This window comes from Mus pahari, chromosome 17, assembly GCF_900095145.1.
Source record: "Mus pahari chromosome 17, PAHARI_EIJ_v1.1, whole genome shotgun sequence".
NCBI classification, from domain to species: Eukaryota; Metazoa; Chordata; class Mammalia; order Rodentia; family Muridae; genus Mus; species Mus pahari.
The window spans coordinates 5,281,841-5,300,586 of NC_034606.1; the positions used below are offsets into that span (position 1 = coordinate 5,281,841).

The following is an 18,746-nucleotide window of genomic DNA, read 5'->3' on the forward strand; positions in this document are numbered from 1 at the left end:
GAAAAGAAAAGAAAACCAAAAACTATCAACACCTCTTCCCTTGAGCACCGAGGAAGCCCCAGCATTGGGCCAGGGGCTTAGCACTGGGGTCACTCCGGAGTGTGGAGCCTTTGTCTTCCAGGGAATTCCGCCATTTGTCCTTAAAGGCAAAGATCAGAGCCAGGAGAGTCAGACACATACAGCAGGCCAGAAGGAGCAGTTGAGGGTACACTGCTGTCTTTATCCTCCCCCACACTTACTTCTGTGGTCCTCACTTCCTGTGGTCCTCACTTGTGCCGGGAGCCCTGCACCCTCTGCTGCATCCTCATCCTCCACACGACCCCTGCAAAGCCACACTGGAATAAGTAAGTGCAGTTAGGGGTTGAAACCCAGAGTCCAAAGCTTGTGCTTGGAACCACAGTAAGCCTTTCTTAAAATGTACGGGGAGGGAGAGCGCGGAGGACAGCTCAGTCGCAGAGTGCCTGCTTTGCAAGCATAAGAACGTGAGGCCGCCAGGATGGCTCAGTATACACAGGTGCTTGCCGCCAAGCCTGAAGACCTGAGTCTGATCCCTGGAGATCACGTAGTGGGAGGAGAGAACTGGCTTCCACAAGTTGTTCTCTGACCTCCACCCAAGCACCACCATGCATAACCTCATAAATAGATAATTAATTCATTAAAAATAAATAAATAATTAGTGTAATTTTTTTTAAAAAGCCAGATGTTATGGCAGGTGCTTGTAATCTCAGGGCTGGGGAGACAGAGAGAGCCAAGTTCCTGAGGTTTGCTGGCCAGCCAGTCTAGCCTAATTGTTAAGCCCAGGGCTGCAAAGAGATCCTTGTCTATAAAAACCAAACAAATGTGGTGGTGGCGCACGGCTTTAATCCCAGCACTCGGGAGGCAGAGGCAGGTGGATCTCTGAGTTCGAGGCCAGCCTGGTCTACAGAGTGAGTTCCAGGACAGCCAGGGCTATACAGAGAAACCCTGTCTCAAAAAGAACCAACCAAGCAACCAACCAAACAAACAAAAGAACTAGTGTATAGTCAAGGTTGACCTCTGGCACACACACACACACATACATGCTATACATGCATAATGCTCTCTTAACGCACATTTAAGCACCTGCACACACATAAATGTGCACATACACACCCACACAAAATCTATGGGGATGAGGGTCACTACTTTACTCACCAGCAGTCTGGACATCTCACCACATGGTTCAGGTCAGCCTTTAACTATGTAACTATGTAACCCTCAGACTAACACCGGCTTCTCGGGGCTGGGCTTTTCTTTATGAGAGCTCCTGGGGACCACATTGCTGGAGCTGTGCACACTTGTCTTTGCTTGCAGTCTTTAAGCCAAGCTCGCCTGCTCTTGGGAAGCTTCAGGTGAGTGGCGCGTTGTTAAGGGTTCCAGAGTGAAGACATCCATTCCAGAAGTTCCTGTGACTTAGATCAGTCACACCCAGGCCATTGCAACAGCTAAGTCGGTGGTTTACAACCTTTGTGTCCCACTCTGGCAGTTGGGGGACGGGGATCACATCTATTCACAACCCATTGACCATCCTGGTGTCATAACCCTGTCCAGCCACATGGGGGCAGTGCAATACTGCTTTGAGTCAGAAAAGCAACCGCAAATGCTCCTGAAAGTCGACCTTCACCAAAATCACAGCTACCAAGAATGGCCTGCGAGGCAGCGTCACAAAGGTCACATCCAGGCTGCACCTTCAGCCCCCAAGGCAGACCAGAAACGCACTGCATTTTCCCATTGAACTAAATTTAAGTTTTGGAAAAGGATACACAGTTCCTTAGAAAAGTCACGTTGAAGGCCAGCAAGATGGCTCAAAGGACAGAACCGCTTGCTTCATGAGCCTGAAGGCCTGAGTTCAATTCCTGGACCCACACAATCCTCAGAGTGACCCACTTCCACAAATCTGCCTCTCTCCTCTACATGTGTGCTGTGGCACACAAACACCCATACTTCCACATAGGCATCACGTCCACACACGTCCACACAATAACAATGAGCATCAGAAATTAGAAAAAAATCAAAAGGAACAAGGCCAAGTATACATTAACAAAAGAACAATCGTGACTCATACGATGTAGCTGCACTTGAAGAGAAGACCCCATGCCCAGGGCAGGTCAGACTTATCTTCTGGAGGATAAGCTTAAAGGGGAAAGGGGGAGCCTGTGTCAGTTCTCTTTCAAACTGCTGTAACTAACACCCAGCAGCAGCAGCTTAAGGGACCCCAGGTTACTTGGCTTTCGGTTTTGAGGAGCTACAGTCCATGGTGGAAGTCACGGTGGCGAGCAGCTGCAGCTATGGTACCCGAGTCCGAGGCTGTCACACTGCATCTAGCCTAGACACAATGGTGGATGCTGGCATTCCATTTCTTCTTCTCATTTGATTCAGTTAACAGGATGGTGCTGCTCAGTCAGGGAGTTCCTCCCTCCTCAGTTAACCTTTTCTGGAAACATCCTTACAATGATGCCAGCTCCCATCAAGTTGACAAGACCAATTATCAAACCATGCTTATGAGTATGTAAAGAAAATTCTGCCCAGCACAAGGAATATGAAGTGGCTGTGTACATGCTTGAAAAACCTGACTCCCCGGGTTGCTGTACAAACACCACATCTTAGACTGGTTTATAAAACAGCTGCTATGGGTGAATTGAGATGAAACAACATAGACTTGCATACATTGACCAATGTTATAGCTGGATTTTTGCCTTCCCTCCAATTCTTTTTACTTTGGGGAGGTACTTGGGATCAAACTTAGCATATGCTAGATAAGTGCTCTAACCACTGAGCTATACTCTCTCCTACAATTCCTGCTATTCAGAGTATGACTTATTAGTAAATAGAACCTTTAAAGAATTAATGGTAAATTGAGCTAATGGGGGACTGAAGAGATGGCTCAGTTCTTAAGAACACTGACTGCTCTTCCAGGGGTCCTGAGTTCAATTCCCAGTAACCACATGGTGGCTCGCAACCATCTGTAATGGGATGCAATGTCCTCTTCTGGTGGGTCTGAAGGGAGCGACAGTGTACTCAGATACATTAAATAAATAAATCGTTTAAAAAAAAAAAAAAGAGCTAATGAACTGTCCCTGTTAATATAATAAATTCTGTTTAAAAAAAATGAGGATACTGTGATGACCAAATAAGTTAATTAGCACACCCTAGAGTCAGGAACCTCAATGGAGAAAATGTCTCCCTAAGGTCCATCTGTGGGCATTTTCTTAATTAATTCATTGATGGTGGCGGGCCCAGCCCATGGTGGGTGCTGCCACCCCTGGGCTGGTGGTCCTGGGTTCCGTAAGAAGGCAGATGAGCAAGCCGTGTGAGTCAGGTCAGCAAGCAGCATCCCTCCATGACCTCTGCATCTGCTCCTGCCTCCAGGTTCCTGCCCTGTGTGAGTTCCTGTTTCAATTTCCTCCCATGGTAAACACAAATTCAGAAATGTAAGCCAAATTAACCCTTTCCTCCCCAACTTGCTTTTGTTGTTGTTTTTTTTTTTTAAGATTTATTTATTTTATGCATATGAGTACACTGTAGTCGTCTTCAGACACACCAGAAAAGGGCATCAGATCCCATTACAGATGGTTTTGAGTCCCTCCCACCCTTGCTTTTGGTCATGGTGTTTCATCGGAGCAACAGAAACCCTTAGACAGATATAGACAAGATCCTGTAAAAATGCAGGGAGAAGATTGCATCTAAAGCCAAGGAGGGTGACATAAGAAAAATCAATGCTACCAACACCTTGATTTTAGATTTATACCCTCTAGAGCTACTAGAAAGTAAATTTCTGTGGTTTAAGTCACTGCTTTTTCTTTTGCCAGTTGGAGATCTCACGGTGTAGCCTACGTTGGCCTGGAACCCACTATGTGGCCGCATGCCTGCTCTAATTCTCCTCCCTCAACCTCCGAGTATTGACAGGCATTGCCACATCTACTGCAGGGTTTTCACTTGTTTGTTTTAAACACGGTTTGCTGAGTAGTCGTGATTGGCCAGGATCTTCCTATGTAGACCAGGCTGGCCTAGACCTCACAGAGATTTTCCTGCCTCTGCTGCCCAAGTGCTGGGATTAAAGACACTAGGCTGCAGCCAAGCTTCTTGTTGATAAATAAATAAAAAGGAAAGGAAAGGACATGACTGCTCCTAGGTGTTGTAGAGAAGTTTATTATAGACTTGTGACATAGGCAGAGGCAGGGACATCTGGGAGAGTCCAGAATTGACATGACCAGGCTGAGCTCGGGCCGTGTGTGGACAGGTGGGGGGTGTGGGGCGGGGGAGGCAGAGGGGAAAGAGGGACCCTAGGTGCTGTAGCCAGGAAGCCAAAGGTACAAAAAAGGTAATCAAAATGGCTGGATTATCTAGGGAAGAGCCTGTGGGGAAGGGCGGCCCAGCCGCTGGGCTGGAGAAGTCAAGGTAGAAGGTGGGGAGTTCAAGCCAAATCCTGTAACAGATCGGGACTAAAGGATGCTGGGAGAGCCCGCCGCAGGTCTGATCTGATATATTTAATAGGCACCTAGCCACTGGTCCTGGGTTTGAAACTTAACAGTTGTTAGTAATAAAATCTTAACATTGAGTTTTCCAGTGTTCCAGAAGTCCTTTATCTTAGTTACTTTTATAGAGTTTGATCGAACTTAAGCTGGGTTGTGGCAAATGCCTGTAACCTCAGCTCTTAGATGGAAACAGGAAGACTCAGAATTCTGCTGTGTGATGAGTTTGAAGCCAGCCTGGACTACAAGATATCCTGTCTCAGACACAGACAGACAGACAGACAGACAGACAGACAGACAGACGCACGCATGTACGTACACACACACACACACACAGACTCTCGCCTGAAAGAACCTCAGAACCAGTTAAAGGAGAAAGGGTTTGCTTGACTCCCCGTCTGGAAGGAAGATTCCGTGGTCGCTTAGCTGAATGTTTCTGAGTCCAGCTGGAGGAGGAGCGTTGGTGGCAGGGCATGGTGAGCAGACTGTTCACCTCATGATGGACAAGAAACAAATAGACAAGAGGTCTAGCCGTAAGTTACTTCCTCTGCCAGGTCCCACATTCTAAAGCTTCCAGGATCTCCCAAGCAGCACCGTCAGCCGGTGTCCACCCCCAGGCACAACACTTGGGGGAAACACTTTATATGTACACTATAATGTCCCATCGCGTCTCAAAGTATACCTTCCAAGCCAGGCATCGTGGCACAGGACAGCAACCTCACCCCTTGAGAAGCTGAGACCGGAGGTTTAGAAGTTTGAGACCAGCTTGGGCTACGTAAGATGACCTGCCTCAAAAGTTAAAGCAAGCCGGGCGTGGTGGCGCGCACCTTTAATCCCAGCACTCGGGAGGCAGAGGCAGGTGGATTTCTGAGTTCGAGGCCAGCCTGGTCTACAAAAACCAAAAAAAAAAAAAAAAAGTTAAAGCAAAAAGAAAGCTGTAACCTAAGAAACACAGAGACACACACATGTGCACTCATTTACACATACAGACATGCACACACATGCACAGACAAACACGCTCACACATGCATGTGCACACACACATGCATACATGCACATGAATACACACACACACACACACACAACTGTCTCTCTGAGAGAGACTCCCACACACACTCTCAAAGTGTCTCATGCTCTCAAACACAGTCACATGCTCTTCTCTTACATCCTCACAAATGCTCTTGCACTAATACTTACACACACACACACACACACTGTTCCCTCACACACTCACACAAACATACTCTCCTTATCTCCAGTTAGCATGGAAACTGACATAACTGAGTGCCACCTCTTGGGACTGACTCTTTTGCCGGCTCTGTCAGGCAGGCGCTCTGCCACTTAAGTCGTGGTAATTTCTGTTTATAAGTCACCCTAACATGTCACCTGAAATCTCAGTGAAGCTGAGGGAATACCACAGTGTTCTCCTGTGGCTTACGAAAGTGCCAGCTGCTAGCCAAAGCTCCCCCCCCCCCCCCCACCCATGCCAACCTCCTGCTTGTCCTCACGGCATGGCAGCTGGATTTCCCAGACAGCTTGCTTATGAGAGATCCTGGAAATCACAGGTCAACCTTCCGTTGGTTCCACAGCCTGGCTCTCTCATAAGAGTAGGAGACTGCATGAATGAATACCTGGTGTAAAAATGGCTACTGAATGGCTCCATTCCCCTACCGAGACTATTTGGGACTTTTCGATCCATAGAGTGACACCAGATTGTTGGCCCTATTGTAGGAGCCATTTCTGTCTAGATAATTGATCTCAGCTGCATCAGGGTAATAGCTACCATAGGTGGCCTCTTCAACTCACTGGTCCTTTCCTCTCCCTCCTTCCCTCTCTTCCTCTTTCCCTCCCTCCCTTCTTCTTTCCCTCCCTCCCTCCTTCCTTCCTTTCTCTTTCTCTCCCCCTCCTCCTCTCCTTCCTCTTCCCTTTCTTCTCCCTACGTGGTGAAAGTCAGAGCATTACATAATCTCAGCCGACACTGCCCCTCCCTCCGCTATGCCCTCACCCCTTCCCACAGTTCTCTAGTCTTATTCTATCTTGGAAAACAGGTCAGATGAAACTCAGAGACCGAGAAACAAAGCCGAGACATGGTTAAGTTGTTTGCTTGGGTTCCTGATTACAGGTGGCAGAGAACTGATCTCAGCATGCAGGGCAGTGACCCCAGAGGGCTCCTTTCACAAGGCCGCCCTGGTTTTCTTTGTCTATTGGCAATAAACTTGAAGTGCTTGTGGACATCTTTTAGGGAGGCCATGAAAGCTATGGTTGTCTTTTTGAAATCGATCCTGATTATCTAATCAGATAAATAAGAATGACTTCTCTCAAAGCCTACCACGGGGTCAAGACTCCTTCTCGTCAGGATATTTCTGCTCTGTTTGACTGTCTTGTTTCTGAGACAGATCTCGATGTGATCTTTCTGCCCCCACCTCCCTATGCAGAACTGCAGTCCCGTGTCCACAGCCTCAGCCTCGTTTTCTCTTTATTTCATTTTCTTTGCAGAATTCCACGCTGCTTTTCCCAAATGCAGACTTTGACTCTGCTCCTGCCTAAGCTTAGAATTGAAAAGTAAATTCTTTCAAGAAAGTCAAAGTGAGGCAGAGTACCACTTTATGTGTTGATGAGCCTTCTCCTTTCTGAGGCCCACTGCCAGCAGGTTGGCCAGGGCCACACCGGGTCACAGGTACCCCTGGGGAAAGCACTGAGTTCCTAGCAGGAAGGAGCGGGGAAGGTTTAAAGCAACACACAACCCTGTTCCGCTCAACTCTTTCTTCGAGAACGAACCAAAGACAAGAGGATTGTGGCTTTGGAATTCTGTTACTTAAAACCATGGTATTGGGATAAGTCCTGTACAGATGTGACTTAATAATTTCTTTGGGGGGAAAGATGCCTTTGTCTCTTGTACCGACCCACATTTCCATGGGATCATGACCTAGAGCTTAGAGCGTAACTTTCTACCACTTGTATGTCTTTTGAGCGTCTAGGCAGAGGTCATGAGTCCACTGGGCTTGCTTGCAGAACTTACTGATGCTTGGGTCACTCTGAGCAGGGCAAAGGGGACTGGGTAGACCCATGACCTTGGTTGATGGACTGGCTGTGTCTGGAGTGTCTCTGTCCAAACGTGCGCTTTCTAATCAAGTGGCAAACGCCTATGCCTTTCTGCTGCGTGTTTTTCCCATGCCTTTCTACTGCGTGTTTTTCTTACCATTAGACTGACCTCCTTTACAGTGAGCTTTCTGTAACTGGGCACCCAAATAATTAGATCTAAGGCAGAATTGTGAGAACACTGGGGACCAGATCTCCATGAGCATCCAATTCCCAGGTAGATTTTCCTTGCAGAATAGATGACCGCCCTTGGTAGGCATCCTACTGTATTCTCTGACACTTGTGTGTTCTCACACCTGGACCCTGGAATAGCAACCACAAACACACAGTGGGCTGTGCTCTTCAGGGGCTCTGGTGTACAAAATCTCACTGGAGTTTGCTGCTGGCTGTAGGCATGAAACAGCAGGCATGTCTGTTTAGCCCCTAAAGGTGAACACCAAGACTCAGAATTCTGAAGCACCATTTCCTGCAGCGTAACCAGAACTGGAATACACAGTGGGTGGTGCTTAATTCTGTGTGTCAGTTGGTCGGACTACAGAACGCCCGTCTGTGGTCTAATTCCCTGATGGGTCTCTAAAGGCATAGCTGGATAAACTGAGTAAGCAGATTTACCTTCTCTAATGTGGGTGGAGGGGTCTCAATCAGCAGCAGGAGCATTGTTCCCCTCGCCTCGGAGCTCAAACTGAAGGTGGGGTGGTAGCATGCACCTCTATGTCCCAGCACTCCGGAGGCTACAGAGTTACATCCCTCATAACATAGAACGAGAGACTAGGCTCCAGCGCAGCTGGTGGGGGGCCTTGCTTACACACAAAGTGTTTGTTCAGTCTTCTGCACTGACCAACCCAGAGCATGGTGGTACACAGCCATGGGAAGGAGGTAGAGGCAGGAGGATCAGAAGTTCACAGTTACGCTCACTATATTGTAAGTTCAAGTCCAACCTGAGCTACATAAGATCCTTTCTCAAAAAATAGCAAAGTAGGGCTGGTGAGATGGCTCAGCAGGTAAGAACACCTGACTGCTCTTCCAAAGGTGCAGTGTTCAAATCCCAGCAACCACATGGTNGCTCACAACCATCCTTAACAAGATCTGACTCCCTCTTCTGGAGTATCTGAAGACAGCTACAGTGTACTTACATATAATAAATAAATAAATCTTTAAAAAAAAAAAAAAAAAAAAAAAAGCAAAGTAAGCTCCGTGGGTCATGGCATTTGTACTAGAGCTACGATTCTGTACTTGAACTGAGATTCTGGGATTCCAGCTTGCCAGCCGTTAGCTTATCCGTCCCTATAATCAATTCCTTATAATAAATAAACCTCTCTGAGCTGTGTGTGTGTGTTGTGTATAAAATGTTGTTTTATTAGTTAGATTTCTCCAGAGAATTCTAGGACACCAGGTCTCTCAAGCTGACCCACACTCTTTCGCTGACACTTCCTCTGCTATCTGGTGGCGATGCTCTGCTGTTAATGAGTCAGCTCAAGGTCATGTCTTAGCCCAGGCTTCCCCACCAGGACTGGATTTAGGTACTAGCACATTAGCAGCACAGCCACAGAATGAAGCCTGCCCATTCATCTTCAGGAAGAGGCCTGCCCAAAATTCTCCACGAGGGTCTTCATCGTTCTTGGTACTTCCTGAGAGCAATGAGGAAGAGCAGAGGGACTACCAAGGTGACATTTCTAAGCAGTTCCAGGCAAATAATTTGACTCTGCTGAAGGACCTGTGTCACCCCTATCAAACCTTATCCCTGCCCTGTTTAATACAAAAGAAACAAACAAACAAACAAAAACAAACAAAAAACACAATAGGTGTGCCACGACTGTTTTTGTTCCGATGCTGGGCACATGCTAGACAAGTATTCCACTAATAAACGCTATCAGTCTTCTTTAAGTCTGGAGCCTGCAGTGAGAGGTCCCCTCCAGCACCAACAAGGAATCAAAGGGCAGGCTTCAGCATCCCATGGCTGTTGTCCGTATCCTGCATGTTATAGAACATCTAGTTATTCCCCTCCTGTGGCTCCACGGGCTCCCTTTCAGTTCAGCAAAGTCACTAAGCCCCTGCTATGTGTAAGACACTAAGCTAGATGCTGAGGGCAAGGCTCAGAGACTCCTGTCCTCTTGGGAAAAAAAAAAAACAAAACGGAGACATTAGGCAATTTCAGTAACAGGAAATGATGACGGTGATAGTGGAAATGTCAAGGGAGAAGGTCAGGGAAAACATTCTGCACACATGAAGTAGCAGTAAGGCTCGGGTCTCGGACACAGGGTACAGGATGGGGGAGCTGGAGGGTACTGGGGACCCGCAAGGAGCCCCAAGCAGCTAGCTACCAGCCACCCGTGACTACCAAGCACTTGAAATGTGGTTGGCCCCAAGTAGGATGTGCTGTGAGCATGCAAGAGTGGGTTCCAAGGGTAACTTCAGAAGAGATGGACTAGGATCATCGCCATGATACTGACGCAGTGTGGAGATATTCTGGGTATGCCTTTTTGATGTGTCTACTAGAAAATAACCTAAGACAGGACCTCGTTACCTGGAACTTGATGCGTAAACCCGACTGACCTTGCACTCACAGTAACTCTCCCCAGGGCCGGAGTCAGAAGTAGGCCCAAGCCTAGAGGAAAATTTAAATGACATGTGGCACATATTTTTTATACAGTGCTGTTGCAGGCAGTGGCTCATACCTGGGGTCTCACCAGGCAAAGCTCAGGGAAAACTGCAGCTAATCTGAAGCCAGCCAGGACTACAGAGCAAAACTTAATCTGGTTTTATGAAAATCAATGGAAGGAGTTCTGTGGTGCACAGCAATGCTCTCTGCATGCAGCGGGTGGAGGCCCGGAGTCAGGAATTCAAGGCCAGCCTTGACTACCTGTCTCAAGTTACATACACAAGGAGGGAAAGAAACTTCTAGACCTGAGTGTACTGGAAGTCTTTAAAGTGATTTAAACAGAGATGCCTCCCTCAGGTTTCCCTTTGGAAAAGGGAAAGGCTACTCAGCAGGAAGAGACTAGAGACGGGAAACAAGGGAGGGGCTGAGAGATGCCTGATTAGACAGGCTGGTAGCAGGGTTGGACTGGAAGAGAAAACTCCAGCTCTGGCTACAAGACTGTCTCAGGAAACAAAAAGGATGCAAATCCGTAGCGCTTATAGGCTGAGAGTGGGTAGCAGGGTCGAGGCCAGCCTGTTTCAGGGAGACGTTTTTCATCCTCCGAACAATCACTAATAACTGTTACTCCGGGGAACAGACAGGCTGGATCATAGAATTCCCATCTTTGTCAATCAAAATGGTTAACCTGTCAGGAGTTCACAAGGACCACACTGGGACAGCTGAGTCACAAAGCCCTTATAACTTAGAGAATGATCTATGTCTCCACAAATCCATATCGACAGGAATAACTAAGGAGATAAACTAGTCTTCCATATAGAACTCCAAGAAATACACAACAAAGGAATTAGCATACCACAATAACTCGCCTCAAGGACTGATACAAGGATGGTAAAAAATAATAAAACAGAGAGGTGGGGGGAGGGAATCATGGTGAACCCTAGCATTCCAGAAGCACAGGATTGCTGCAAGTCTGAGGAGACCCCCTGGGCTATTTGAGTTCCAGGTTAGCCTGGGCTACACTAAGACTGTCTCAAAAAGTGAGCCAGAAGTTCAACCAGGGGCCTTTGCAGATGTTCTTAAGAGCAGTGAGACCTTTGGACCAACTCAAATACTGACCTTATTAAAAAAAAAAAAAAAACCCACACCCTACTTACAAGGCTAAATGACTAGCAAGTGTCCCTCCAGAGGTGACTGACCTCTCATGCTGCTTAAGGACCAACCAGTTTATCTGTTTTATCTAAAGTATCTCTTCCTGGTCCGAGTGAGTACAACTTGAACAAGTCCCTCCAGATGACAAGTCAGCCTTCTCTTGTTGGCCACAGCAGTTACATCATCTTAAAGCGACCCAGCCTCAGGTTCTGATCTGAGTGAGGTCAATATGAAGGTGAGATGGAGAATAACACATGCAACAGACTCACTATGTATACCAAAGAAAAGTCTTTATTGTAAACAAGGTATAAAGTTCAACAAAAAATATTGTGCAAATTGTAACTCGTGATTTTTAAATAATTTTTAAGAAAACTCTTTTTTCAAGGGTTCAAGTTTGCATGTGAGAAACCTACGCGATATGGAAACAGTTTAAATGGGAAGGTGAGGTTTTCACTGTGGGTTCTGAATAATTTACCTTACGACCAAGTGTATCATTCATCCACTTTACAACAGGAAGGAAATACTGTTAGCAAACGTCATTGCTCTTGGGTGGGGATACAGCTCAGTGACAAGAGCTCTTACAGAAGACATGCAAGGCCCTGATTTCGATGCCTCACACTGCAGGTGTGACCACATTATGACACTTTAAAAGTCTCCGAGTTTCCCAGATGCCCAGACACTGTAGCGCTAAGAACATGACCATATCAACATCCTTTTCAAGGTGGAAGAGAATGTTCTAATAACAATTTTCCTACCTATCTACTCTGACATCCTGAAAAACTCCTATAAATAAAAAGACACTGTCCACCTTTAATGGTCATTAAACTTTGTAATTTGAAAAAAAAAAAAAAAAAGAACCACAGTGTATGTTTGATGTAAGTGTCCTTTGCTGATGACATAAAGCCACCTTTCTCAAGGAGTTATCTCAAATTCTTGACACCTCTTCTTTATAATACATATTTTCATCTCCAGATTTTTTTTCCTAAACAAAGTGCAGTGTATTTTAAGTCTACAGAAAACACATTGGTATACAATTTTCAAATCTACACAAAAAACTGCAAGCAAACTAAAATCTAAAGTAGAGTAAAATGCCTAAACTTTCAAAACAAAATGCCAAAAAAGGATTTTAGCTGTACTTCCAAGCAATTAAATTAATGAGGGTTCCAATCCTTTGGTTCCCCCACAGCAATGTACAGCTATTCAACTTCAAATACCAACAACAGTGGGAAAATGATAGTTTTAGATATACTTAGCTCATCCACGGAGTTGGCGGGAAAGACTGGGGGTAAGAAGATAACTCGAGGAGAAGATGGCGTCTTTGTGTAACGCAAACCCATTTTCTAGCTCCATTTCTGTACCGTAATTTCCAGCCTCTATATTCTTGAAACCAATGCTTTGAACGAATCACACTACAAAGCCAGTCCCAAGTATAAATGATAAAACAAAGTCCCCAATGTGCATGTGATTCAAAACCTGTGCTGCGTTCACCTCAGCCGAAACCTTCCAGACTAAAACACGAGAGGAATAGAAGGGTTCTCCTCTCTGTATGTGGTAAGAACTGAGCCCTGTCCTCTGTGACCTGCCTGTGGCTGAAGCACTTCTTGTCATCTAACCCAGGCGGGGCCTCCCCCAGGCCAGGGGCTTCTGCTTTAGGCCCTGTTGGAGGGCCACAGACTTGCAGAAGCACTTGACACCATCACTGGCTCCTGACTATGACCAAAGTTTATTCTGCGTCTCCATCTTTTGGCCGTCACTGTGCAGAAGCAGGGGTCGGAGGCAGAGCAATGTCATTTAACTTGCTAACTTCCATCTGCCAGTTTGGCAGCTTCTTGGCTGATAGGTGGCGTCGGGCGTGCTTGGTTAAATGGTCGCTCCTCATGAACCGACGGTCACACATGGGACAGGCAAACTTCTTCTCACCTGTGTGTGTCCGCCGGTGTCTGGACAGTTCATCGGAGCGAGCAAACCTCCTTTCGCAGCCTTTCCAGCTGCAGCTGAAAGGCTTTTCCCCTGAAGCAAAGAAAACCAGATGGTTACTATACATTTTCATACAGTCTTTAAACCATATACTTTACCACACTAACACTCAATGCAGAGATAGAGTTTAAAATCGAAAGCTGGTCAGTTCATAAATTATCAAAGCTTGGCGTCATGGTTCACACCTTTAATCCCAGCACTCTGGAGACAGAGGCAGGCGGATTTCTGAGTTCAAGACCAGTCTGGTCTACAGAGTGAGTTCCAGGGCAGCCAGGGCTGCACAGAGAAACCCCGCCTGAATATAATAATGTAAATACATATATATTATGTATATTACTAGATGTGTTGTTCCCTTGGCCTCCACTTCCCAAGTGCTGGGATTACAAGGGTGTGTCACCAGGCCCAGGGACAAACTGACTAAAATAAAGACAATGAGTCATCCACCTCACCCTGCCTTGCATTGGTGTCCAGTCTAATTCCATATACACACCCACTTCAGAGACAGAGCCCACGCGGTCAGTACCTGTGTGTGTCCTCACGTGGGCCTTCAGATGGGAACTTTTAAAGTAAGTCTTGCCACACCCTGGGTGGCTACAGATGTGACTTCTTACTCTGGACGAGTCAATCTGGGGAGTGACCCTTGCTGCTGAAGGAGAGAATCCAGGCGCAGGGGCAATGGGAGACAGTCTGGTGCCACTGGGGCTCACCACTGGAGGCCTCGGGCTCTGCACAACGGGCTGGGGTACCACAAACACGACGGTGCCCTCGGGCACCTGAGTGCCCATGAACAACACAGGTGAGCAGACAGCTGGTGGCTGGCTAGGAGGAGTGCTGGGGACAACTGTGCTAACAAGAGAGTTGTTGGCAGGAAGGGGAACCATCTGGCAGATGACAGGCAGGGGCGGCACTCCCCCAGTGGATACTGTAGGCGAAGACACCAGTACTGACTTCTGCACTGGGGACGAAGGAGCTGGCTGAGACCTACAAATGACCGTCTCCGAGGAAGGCACGGCAAAGTCGTACAGTGCAGCGCCCGCCTTCTCCTCGCCATCGGACACTGTGCTGGGCTCAGGCTTGGATCTGTTTGGTGACACAGCAGCACAGGGGATGTTCTTTCGAGTAGCCTCAACATTTATGTGGGTTCTTCTCCGGAGAGAATTGTCCTGATAGTTGAGGATGCTAGCTGCCTTCACCGGGCAGGACTGGTGGTTGCACAGTTGGGCATCAGCTGTGTGCCGGATGACACTGGTAGCTTGAGCCTTAGGGAGGGGAGGGGCAGCTAAAGGACTCTTTTCCTCCTGTTTGAAAGGAGTGGCACCCAGGGGCTTGGCAGCCTCGGAGAATGATTTGAAGTGACCAGTAGATGGCGCTGGTGCAGTCAGACTTGACCCTTGGGAGGGTTCGAAGTCAGAGGGGCTATAAGGTGGAGTTAAACACTGCAAATACAAACACAAGCAAGGAGAGGAATTAGAGATCCATTGCGTAAACTCTAAAAAATGCTGTCACTTCTACCCACTGAAAATACTCACAAAAGCTGGGACTGTCTGAAGGTCAGGCGTCCCTGGAAGCAAGCTGTCATCCTCGGAGGTATCAGACACCGGCGTGACAGGTCTGTTTTCAAGGTATTTCTTGAAATGAGACTTCCAGTCGCAGCTCATTGACATGAGTGCTTCCACCGCTTCAAAGTCACTCTGCTCAGCTTTGTCCCAGGGATGCATTCCCTCTTTGGGTTTTTCTGAAATTAGTTCCATTTTTCCCTCCTACAAACACAAAAGTTGAAGCTGATCAGTTACCTAGTTAACCAAACCGCAGGGATGTCCAATGCTTGCTGTTTTAATTCAGGGTTAAAGGCCGCCTCATTGCCAGTAAGGGAATTAAGACGAATGTCTTAAATGTAACTTAATTTAAAGTAAACTATGTCCAGGTTAAAGTGGTATCTAGTTATCTAGAGACTGAAATTGGTAACTTCATCACATACGGTGAATATTAAGTAAGTGGACACACACAAACACAGCCAGGCATGGTGGGATACATGTATAATCTCAGGAATGTGGAGGCCAATCAGTTGAAAGTTGCATCTCAAAATGCAAAACACACAAAGCAGCCAAAGAGGGAAAATATTTAATTTTGGTCAAGTCTCAATCTCTTCATATCTATGATTTTTTTTAATCAGATTTATTCAACGCAATGCTTTTCTGTACCGTAAGGGACCAGACAGTCATAAAATATGTTCTTGGGATTTGCAAAAACAAACAAACACAAACATCCAGAGTACACGTTGGTTTTAATTTAATTAAAACATGATTTGATAACCGATCATGCTCTGTGTGCAACACCTTCAACCTAATGTCTCACAATAAAAGTTCCATGACCTGCATTTCAAAAGAATCACCAGCCATCTCTACTTTCCTTTTTAAAAGAACTTCCAAATTCTTCTGGTCAAAGTAGAGGTTGCAAAAATTATGAAAAGCCTCATAAAGTGGGGGGAGGGGCAGGAATCTAAGGCTCTAGGCCAACTCTGGCTATATAACAAGCTCAGGGTCAGCCGCACTCAAAAAGACAAAGCAAAAACCATAATACATAAATAATATGGCAAAGATAATCTTAAAGCTTTTTAAAAAATGCCTATCTTCCTGTTGAGTGTGGGAAAACAAGACACGGTTCTTGAAATATCACTAACAATGTAATTGCATAATCGTTCGCGCCTTTATGTAAGCTGCAATGGATGAAGACTGTAAGTGTAAAAAGCCTATAGTCACAGACTCAAAGAAAGAGGGGTGGGAAAAAAAAAAAAAGGCAGCCAGGGGTGAAGAATGTGCGCCGGGAGGGGAAGCCAGGAGGGGAGCGAAGAGCTGGTGCGAGGCAGGAAAGGGAAGCCGGGTGGAGGCGGGCGCGGGGCGGGGCGGGGCGCGGGAGGCCGGCGGGGGAGATCCTCGCTGGCGGGGACCGACCGATGGGGCCGCCCTAACCTCAATGAGGCTGGCGGGTGAGTCACCGGGAACACTGCCCGCCGCGCGCACGTCCCCGCGGCCCGCCCCTGCCATTGGCCGGCCGGCCCCGCGGCCCGCGCCCGGATTGGCTGGGCGGGCAGGGTGGGGGCGCGGGAGGAGGGGGCGAGGCATGTGAACAAAGCGTGATCAGCGACTGCTCCGGGCGGCGCAGGAAACGTGAACTGGGAATTGCCGCGCCGTCACCTTTCCCCTACTTCCCGAGCACGGGCCCCCGCCCCCGCCCGGCCGGGGAGGGGCCGCGGGCGCCGCCGCCAACCGCTCGCCAGTGCGCGCCGCGCGGCGCGAGGGCTGGGCGGTGTCGGCTCCCGAGTCGCCCGCCCCTTCCACCTCCCCCGAGCCGCGGTTCCCTTAGGAACCGACAGCAGGGCCGGGCCTCGTTCCCGCCCCTGGCGGAGGCCGGGGCTGGGTCACTCGGGGACGAGGAGCTCCCCGGGTGCACCCGCTCGCCGCCCATCCCCGGCCTCCGCCTCGGCCGCGGGGGGTGGAGCCGGGTCCCCGCGGAAGCCCGACCGCCGCCCTCCTCCCGCTCGCCGCCCCCGGGGAGCGGCCGGAGCCCGGGGCGCTCCGCCCACTCGGCCCGCGGGACCTCAGCCCACCCGCATCTGCCGCAGGCGCGTCGTCCCCGACTGCTGCTTCCGGCAGCCTGAGCCCCCGCAAGCCGTCTCTGCAGGCTCCCAGACGTGCGGCGCCCACGGCACGGGCTCCGGGCGCGCGGCCCCACGGTTCCCGCCTCGACACGCGGCCCCCGCGTCTCGCGGTCCCGACTCCCCCGCCCAGCTGTCGGGCTCCCAGGCAGGACCCTGCCCCCTGCCAAGAGTAGTCTACAGGCAGCCACCTGCCTCCGCCTCGGATGGGAGTCCCCTCCCGACGTCTGCGGGGGTGCCGCGGCTCCCCTGGCGGCCCGAGAGTCCGCGTGCCTTCCGAACCCCGCGCGACGCCGGCCATCCCCTCCCCCAGCCCCGGGCTAGCCCAGCCGCGCGGTCTCCACCTGGCAGGGTTTCCCCCTCCCCCGAAGAGCAGGCGCCCGCCTCTCGGCTAGGCAGACCATGAGTAGTCCTTGCCACCCCGGGTCGCATTCCCGGTGCAGACGGGGGCATCTCCCGCCAGAGCCAGGTGCAGGGCGCCCCCTCCATCTCCGCCGCGCTTCCAGGGAGACAGCCCCTCCAGCTCACTCGTCTCCTGGGGTCTCCCCGAGAGTCCTCCTTGTCTCCTGGATACCCAGGGACAGGATCGCTCTCCCCTGGTCCAGGTCCCAGGCTGCTTCTTCCGACCCTTTTTCTGCACATGCCCTCGATGATATTCCAGCCTGCAGGGAGGAAATCCCTTGCAAGACCCCGCTGCAGCCTGGGTTCTCAGGCGTGGCTTGTTTAGGGGCTCATGCTTCGCGCTCCGGCTGGCTCCCCTACACTGACCGGCAGGCAAGGACCAGCATCCCCAGGTAACTTACCGAAGCTTGCTGGAGAGAAGCGCCGAAGTTAAGCATGGTTGGCTGCCTGGCCGCAGGTCGCGAGCTGCCTGGCTGCTGGTGCTGCTCAGTTGGCCACAGACGGGAGCACTGAGACACCAGACGTCGACGCCACCGCGCTCCGCGCTGTCTGCCCCCCTCCCCGTGCAGGTAGCCGCTCTGCCTGCCCCGCGCCGCGGGCGGGGTGGAGGGGCGGGGCCTGGTGTCGTCCAATCAGCGGCAAAGGTGTGTGAGGCCTCAGCCAATGAGCTGGCAGGGCCACGCGTGATCAGCGGCTGCCCGGCTGCAAGAAGCTCTGTCAGTGGAGCGTGTACACAACCCGAGGCACCGTGTTCCCTCGGTCCGGCCCCGGGGAACTCCGGGGACCACCTGACTCCGTGACGCCCCTCGCCCGTCCCTCGTCTTCAGTCCTCCGCCCACGCCCGGGGGCGGCGCCGCCGGCGGGGCACGGCTGGGAGGCGCGGTGGCGGCGACGAGGCTTTGCGGAGAGCCGGCCCCACGTGGGGGGTGGGGGAGGGAAGCCCGCCCCGCCCAGTCCCCTTCGCGCCCGCGGCGTCTGGGGCCCGCCAGGGAGTGGGCGGGACCCCGAGCAGGAGCGGGAGGCGGAGGCTGCGAGCGCGGCTCCGAGCCACCAGACGTTCTTTGGAAGCGCGGTTCTCGTGGGTCTTGCGTGGAAGCAAGGGATGGGTGAACCGCTGAGCGGCATTTCTGAGCATTTGCCGGGTTTTGTCACTCTCAGCCGTGAGGACTGGGGAGAGCCAGGGCGAGGTGGTGGCGGCGGGAGCCCTGTCACGGAACAGACACCTGCTCGCACTCACCGCCCACGCCCAGGCGGCAGGCGCTGGCTCGTCCTCCCATCTGCAGCACAGGCACTGGCAGCAGGGCCCGCCTCTGCGCATCCCTCCCGTCCTTCTGGGCGGTTGGAGTGGGGACTAAGGGAAGCCGGTACCATAGAG

At 50.2% G+C, this 18,746-nt stretch overlaps 1 protein-coding gene across 2 annotated transcripts; it reads right to left on the reverse strand.

Moving 5' to 3' along the window:
• Window positions 1–8,925: 8,925 nt before the first annotated feature.
• Window positions 8,926–17,921, reverse strand: Klf10 (Kruppel like factor 10). 2 transcript variants are annotated; one of them, XM_021216873.1, is made up of 5 exons: window positions 17,773–17,921; window positions 14,844–15,074; window positions 13,838–14,750; window positions 13,258–13,347; window positions 8,926–9,692 (listed from the first exon to the last, which is right to left on the reverse strand). In XM_021216873.1, the coding sequence occupies exons 1-5, from the start codon at window positions 17,806–17,808 to the stop codon at window positions 9,658–9,660; spliced, it is 1,305 nt and encodes a 434-aa protein (XP_021072532.1). In that variant the 5' UTR covers window positions 17,809–17,921; the 3' UTR covers window positions 8,926–9,657. The 2 variants fall into 2 exon arrangements, with proteins under 2 accessions (XP_021072532.1, XP_021072530.1); XM_021216871.1 differs by lacking the exon at window positions 8,926–9,692 and having other exon boundaries at window positions 11,611–13,347.
• Between the last annotated feature and the right edge of the window lie 825 nt (window positions 17,922–18,746).

What these genes read in the sequence shown, in the direction of transcription:
- Klf10 (XM_021216871.1), bottom strand. Translation starts at nt 17,808, where the DNA reads ATGCTTAACTTCGGCGCTTCTCTCCAGCAAGCTTCG. An exon ending in CTTCTCTCCAGCAAGCTTCG is followed by an intron (nt 15,075 to 17,772) that starts GTAAGTTACCTG and finishes TTGTGTTTGTAG; the next exon opens with GAGGGAAAAATGGAACTAAT. An exon ending in TTCAGACAGTCCCAGCTTTT is followed by an intron (nt 14,751 to 14,843) that starts GTGAGTATTTTC and finishes TTGTATTTGCAG; the next exon opens with TGTTTAACTCCACCTTATAG.